The sequence below is a fragment of the Apteryx rowi genome, unplaced genomic scaffold, assembly GCF_003343035.1.
Source record: "Apteryx rowi isolate R43461 unplaced genomic scaffold, aptRow1 scaffold_58, whole genome shotgun sequence".
NCBI classification, from domain to species: Eukaryota; Metazoa; Chordata; class Aves; order Apterygiformes; family Apterygidae; genus Apteryx; species Apteryx rowi.
Window position 1 is genome coordinate 1237669 of NW_020450849.1, and position 6578 is coordinate 1244246.

Below are 6578 nucleotides of genomic sequence, written 5' to 3' on the forward strand. Positions count from 1 at the left end.
GTGCTGTGCTTGGTTTGGGCATTAGTCTTAAAACATTCTTTTCTCCCTAGATTCCTGTCATAAAAGTGTGTCAGAAAACCTATAGAAACTATGTTATGTTAGTCCAGAAGACAGACATAAATCTCTGGAAAAATGTGGTATAGACTTAAAAAAAAAAAAAAAAAAAAAAAAGCAAGCTTGCAGAATGGGGTTTAAGTCCTTTTCTATTTCTATATGCTTGCTTATCAGTATCCTTCATGGCTAACTTAACGCTTAAAAGTGTTCTGTCCATGTAGCAGTGTGATCCTTATAGAGGACAAGTATTCTGGATACGAATACAGGCAGAAAACACACCATTATGGAAAGAATTTGTGGAACCAAGCTTTACTTGAATCAAGGAAAAAGGACTCTCCTTTTTCAGGCTTGTCAGCTGCTAGGAACATGTTTCATAGAATAATTTTTGGACWGGCAAAATCTTTTTTTCCAGACTTTTCAGCTGATTGTGTTGTAGCTATTTGATATCAAGTCTAACAATGAAATCATAGTGGTGGTTTCGTTGCTCACTGGATTGTCTGATTCTTGGACCAAATGGTATTATGCAATGCCAGCAAAAGCTGCTAGAATGAGGATGGRATTTAGTCTAGTTAATTGCTATAGTGACTAGTCAGGGTACGTTACTTAACATGTTCCCATCTTGTCTGGATAAGTGTGTTTCTAACTATATGAAGGGATAGAGAAAATGGTTGTTCTCGTGTTTCACTGTAAACACTTCAATGCCAGCCTGTTTTTAACAGAGTGACTAGCTAATATCTGGAAAAAATCCACATGCAACTCTCCCACTTCTGGTTTATTATTGATTTACATGTAACTCTAACCCATTCCTGGTTTGTTTAGCTATTTATTTATTTTTACACACACACAGACCCCTCTCCTTCCAAACAAATGAAAAAAACCTTTGTTTGTTTTCTTCTATTTGAAGGTTTGGGAGTTTTTTTGGTACTAATTGTAAAGCAACTTCTTGAATACTCTGTTGTCTTTTTACTTCTTGAATAGTCTGTTAGTCTGGAGACTGCAGAACCATTCCAATATCCAGTCTTTCTGCAAATTATTGTCTTTGCAAATTAAGATCAGTTTCCTTTATTCTGACAAACTATATGTTTAAGTTTCAGCTGTGAAGATTCGAATTGGGAAATCTTGCTGGAAAATCTGTTCACTGCATTAAAAGGTGCTTCAAATGGAACTGCCTTAATGTCGAGGAGGAAAGCAGTGACTTACTTCTAGTTCTGCAGTACTTGTGCCTTGCTAGCCGCAATGGTCCCAGTTACTGGGGACAGAGAGGCTGAGCAGGGTGTGATGGCAGGTTCATACTTGCAGTGTAACTCCTTTCTCAGTTAGCAGTATGCTAAGAACAGGCATTTTTCTCTGATCCAAAGAGCAGTGAAGGAGGGAGCCTTCTGTGCTGATGTTGAATGCCTCCGACGCTGCCAGAGTTTCATGCTGCTTGAGCGAGATAGAGCAGTAGGCACGTAAACTCCTGCGCAGAGGTTGCCTGTGAACCACTGGTTGAGAGATAGTGCTCTGTTGCCCTGGTTTCTATCAAAGCAGTGGGCCATGTTGTTTTCGGCGTGTTTCCAGTTCCCTTCTATAGTCAAAGTTGAGATTTTAAAGCTGATTACACTGAGCTTTAAAGCAACTCAGTAGAAGAAAGTCAGTACAATGCCTTCCTGTTTCCTGCGCACCAGCGTGCTTGGGGACCATGACTCTGCTGTCCTCTCACCTGTTTCACCTGTGCTCTGGCACAAAAAGGATGTATGTTAACATCTAGCTGCTGTCTGTTTGGCAAACACATGATGATGTAACCTTTAATGGTTTATTCACCTCAAGGACTGCTGCGAACTGACTCTATACCTGAGGTTGGAGAGGATGCTGCTGCTACGGTTAGTATGTCAGAAACGCTGTCGGAAGAAGAACAGGACGAACTAAGAAAAGAACTTGCTAAGGTAAATCTGCTGGTCTCTTGGAAATAGTTCTCAAGCTGGTCTTGATAAGGAAAATCTGGGGTAATGCTGTTATTGAAATGATTGAACACAGAGTTAATGCTTTGCATATTCATTAGTTGAGTGTTTAAAGCTGGGTACTGGACTCCTGTGTATTGGGGGAGAGAAATGGTAGGTGGCAAAGGGAAGAGAACATCCAGTTCTTCCTATGGAAACTGAGCTAGAAGTATTTAGCGCACAAAACTCTAACCAAAGTGTATAAATGTCTAACCTTTTTTTTTTCTCTCAAGTGAGAAGGGGATAAATAAGCTATCAAAGAGCATAAGGCTGGAAGCTGAAACCAAGTATTGTCTCAGCTGGTGTGGAGTGACTGAACCTGATATTTGCATGAAGGACATTTTGCAGTAATATGTGTGCACTGCCTTGCTAATGTCACTGAAATCAGGAGAAAAACTCCTTAACACCAATGTAGCATTAAGAAGCAGGCATTCTCTTTATTAYGGCACCGGGTACACGGGGGATAGCTCCACCCAATGTGCACACCGTGTGTCGCATTATCTAAAGTTTATATTGCTCTATTCTGTGCATATGCATTAAATTTCCATGAATGATTATACATATTCATTCTATTTCCTAGAACTAATTACTGCATTTACATAATCATTACRCATGCGGTCTGAGTCTCTGGGGGTCTTCTGTGGGGGTCTCTGGTGGTCTCTGGTGGTCCCTAGTGGTGTCAGAAGAGGTGTCACTCAGCATCTTGCCATGAACTTTGCTCTACTCTTCCATACATGGTCTCAACTTGGCCCGCTTCCTTGTTTGAGGAAAAACTGTTTCAGTCCTAATCTTGGCTCCAACTGGCTTCTGCTGGTTTATCTGTACTTTCTCAGGATGTATCAGTCCCAGCTGCACCGGTGTCCTTGGGTATGTTTGTCTGAGGCTCCTGTTGAGACTCCTTCTTGTCCGAGCTGGTAACAGTTCCCCCATTCCCCCCCCCCCTCCCCCCTTGAGACTCTTTCTTGTCTGGGCCTTTTGGTAACAATTCCCCCCTTTGAGACTTCCAAAGTATGATTTCTTTGGGAGTCTCACCTAAATTTTATAATTTTGATAATACTTTCAATTTTTAGGGATACATAGTCGGGTACAACACAATGTAACTAAAGGTGAACATTGAATCGTAATACAGCATAATATGCATATTGCAACTTTAGCTATGATTATTACAAACATTTCTTTTAACCAAGTTAAGTTTGGTAGCCATGAAGTTAACCAATTCCACCATGAGGAGGAGGAGGAGGAGGACTCCTTTTGTTTTTCCCACTCTTCCATCGCTCTTTCAATTGAGTTTATCCCCTTCTGCTGGATCTSAAATCCATCATTTATGTATGTACAGCATTCTCGTCCTATGAGAGCACATGTTCCTCCCTGCCTGGCTAACAGATAATCTAGGGCCATATGATTTTGTCCCTGATTGACTAAACAGTCTGTTAACGTTATGGCTACCCCAATTAAAATACTAATAATCTGTTGATTAGTTCCCATGTTTGACTAATCAGTTAACTCTTAACATTCTAATTGTAAAAGCATGCAAAAACTACAAATAATTCAGCAACACTCTCAAGTCTCAGGTTTCAAACTATTTTCTGCATTCTTATTTGAAGAGGATTTTTATCTGATGGAATGACCTTCCACTGAGGTTCTTTCTGGCTTAACTCGAGTGTAATGAACCCAAGGTTCGATCCCTTCTACCCTGAGTGCAGTGTAAGTAGTTAGGAGTACCTGGAAAGGTCCTTTCCACCTCTCTTGTAAAGGTTCAGAGCTCCATGTTTTTATGTGTACAAAGTCTCCGGGTTGATACTGATGGACAGGAGTGTCCAACGCAAGTGGTCCTGTCAAAACAATATGCCGTCGGAGAGCCGCAAGAAATCAGATATAACTTTAAATCTGTTTTTCCCTTTACATGCATCTCCCCTGGAATCAGTGGCGTTTGGTATGGTTTCCATATAATACCTCATAAGGACTAATCTTACTTTTTGATCTTGGCTGTATTCTAATTCTTAAAGGAGCCAGCAGAAGGGCCTGTGGCCATCTTAAAGAAGTTTCCTGACACATCTTACTGATTTGCTGCTTTAAAGTTTGATTCATTCTTTCTACCCTCCCGCTCGATTGCGGTCTCCACGGGGTATGCAAATCCCACTTGATACCAAGAATCTTGCTTAGCTGTTGGACTATATCTGCCACGAAATGCGGGCCCCGATCAGAGGACATTCCTATCGGTACCCCGAATCGTGGTATTATTTCTTTGAGCAATATTTTAGTCACTTCCCTAGCTTTATTGGTGTGACAGGGAAAAGCCTCCGGCCATCCCGAGAAGGTGTCAACTAATACCGGAAGGTATCTATAACCGTCTTGCCTTGGTAATTCAGAGAAATCTATTTGCCAATAATCTCCGGGGGAACTTCCTTGCTTAGTGGTCCCCGGAGGCAGTCTTTTYCTGTTCACAGGATTAATTTTTAAACAAACAGGGCAGTTTGCCGTTACAGATTTCACTATTCCAGTCATTCCCACGCATATAATCGAATTTTGAAGACTAGAAATCATAGCTTCACTACCCCAGTGTGTTTCTTCGTGTCTCTTTTTACAATTTCAGTCATTATCTGCTGTGGAACAATGACTTGTTTTGTAGGAGTTATTAACCAGCCCTCTCCAATTGGGGTTGCCTTTAACAGTGATGCTAATTGTTGATCTGCCTCACTGTAATTAGGACCAATGCAAGGATGCCTTGTCCAGCCGCCTCTTTGGCAGTTTTATCAGCTAATTGATTACCCACCTTTACTGTGGTTTGTCCAAATTGATGTGCCTTGCAATGCATTATTGACACTTCCTTAGGTTTCTGAATATTCTGTAGAAGTTGGATAATTTCTAATAGGTGATCCTTGAGCCGTCAGCAATCCTCTTTCCTTCCAGATGGCCCCATGTGCATGGACTACCCCAAATGCATATTTTGAGTCAGTCCATATATTTACCTTTTTCCCTTCAGCTATTTTCAGGGCTTGCTTCAATGCTATCAATTCCGCCTTCTGGGCTGACGTGTTAATTGGTAGGGCCCCAGCCTCTATTACCTGTGTTGTGGTGACCACTGCATATCCGGCCATCCGTTTCCCATCTTGTACAAAGCTGCTACCATCTGTAAACAGTTCCAAATCAGGATTAGTTAACGGTTCATCTCTTAGATCTTGTCTGCTTGACTATATGTGTTCGGTGGTTTGCAGACAATCATGGTGCAAGGGTTCAGGGTCCCTTACTTCTGAGTTCAAAAACATCGCCAGGTTGATTGCTGTGGTAGTTTTGAGTTCCACATCATCCTGTTCCAACAAGATCATACGGCTTGGAGACAGCCAACGTCTCCCCTTTTGTTCTAAGACAGAAATTACCATATGCGGAACATATAGTATGATTCTTTGCCCTATTGTTAATTTTCTAGCTTCTTGGATTAAAAGAACAGTTGCAGCTATAGCATGCAAACACCCTGGCCATCCTTTACTCACACTCTCCAGTTGTTTTTGTCGGTTCCCAGTCTTCATTGTCCCTGTGAAATCTCAAGACCTAGATAAATCACAGTCTCTTTCCCTACTTGAGCCTTACTTTTTGTCACATGATATCCTCTTTGTCCTAGGAAATTCAACAGGCTTATGGTCATCTGTACGTCCAATGGTGGGGCTTTCCCACTCAAAGGCGAATATCGCCTGACTGTCTTTGTCTAGAGGTATGCAGAAAAAGGCATCCTTGAGATCAAGCACAGTAAACCATTTATGGCTCTCCTTTAGGGATGTCAGCAAGGTATATGGGTTAGCCACCACTGGGTGAATATCTTGAACAATCTGATTCACGGCTCTTAAATCCTGAACCAACCTATATTCCTTGCCATTATGTTTTTTTATGGGTTTATATTCTTCCATAACTCAAAAATTTAGTTATTAATTCTTCCAACCCTTTTCTAGCCTCCCACTTAATAGGGTACTGTTTTTGTCTTACCGGTTTAGCTCCAGATTGTAGAACAACCTTCACTGGTTTCGCCAATTTAGACCGACCTGGAATTCCGCTAGTCCATACAACTGGTATTACTGCATCCTCTGCTTCGGCAGGAATCTCTTCCTCCGGTTTCTGCGTGCTCTGTAACATAAAAATTCTCGCTTCCACAGCTTTTGCTTCAGGTATTAGTAGTTGCACCTCTCCGTTTTTAAAGATTATCTGTGTGTTTAACTTATCCAATAAATCCCTACCCGTCAAGGGCATCGGACATTCAGACATATATAAAAATTGATGAGTCACCCATTTTTTTTCCCAATTTAAATTTTAAAGGCTGCAAAAAGAGCCAAATTTTTGTTTTCCTGTAGCACCAACAACGCTTACAGTTTCATGGCTGAAGTTTCCTTTACAAGTATTAAGTACAGAATAAGCGGCTCCTGTATCAACTAAAAATTCTACTTCATCATTTCCCAGCCTCAGTGTAACCAGGGGTTTGGCTGGGGTTGATTCCCCCGGTCCCCTTCAGGATTCATCATTTAATGTCATGAGTTTGATGGCTTGCAGGGCTGGGTC

The 6578-nt window shown here is 41.4% G+C and overlaps 1 protein-coding gene across 1 annotated transcript in view; it reads left to right on the forward strand.

Moving 5' to 3' along the window:
* Positions 1–1865: 1865 nt before the first annotated feature.
* The window catches only part of TPD52 (tumor protein D52), a 10354-nt gene continuing 5641 nt past the window's right edge, over positions 1866–6578 (forward strand). The window contains exon 1 of the mRNA XM_026082512.1: positions 1866–1979. Coding sequence (XP_025938297.1) covers positions 1923–1979 — 57 coding nt within the window. The 5' untranslated portion in view covers positions 1866–1922. The remainder of the gene's footprint in view (positions 1980–6578) is intronic.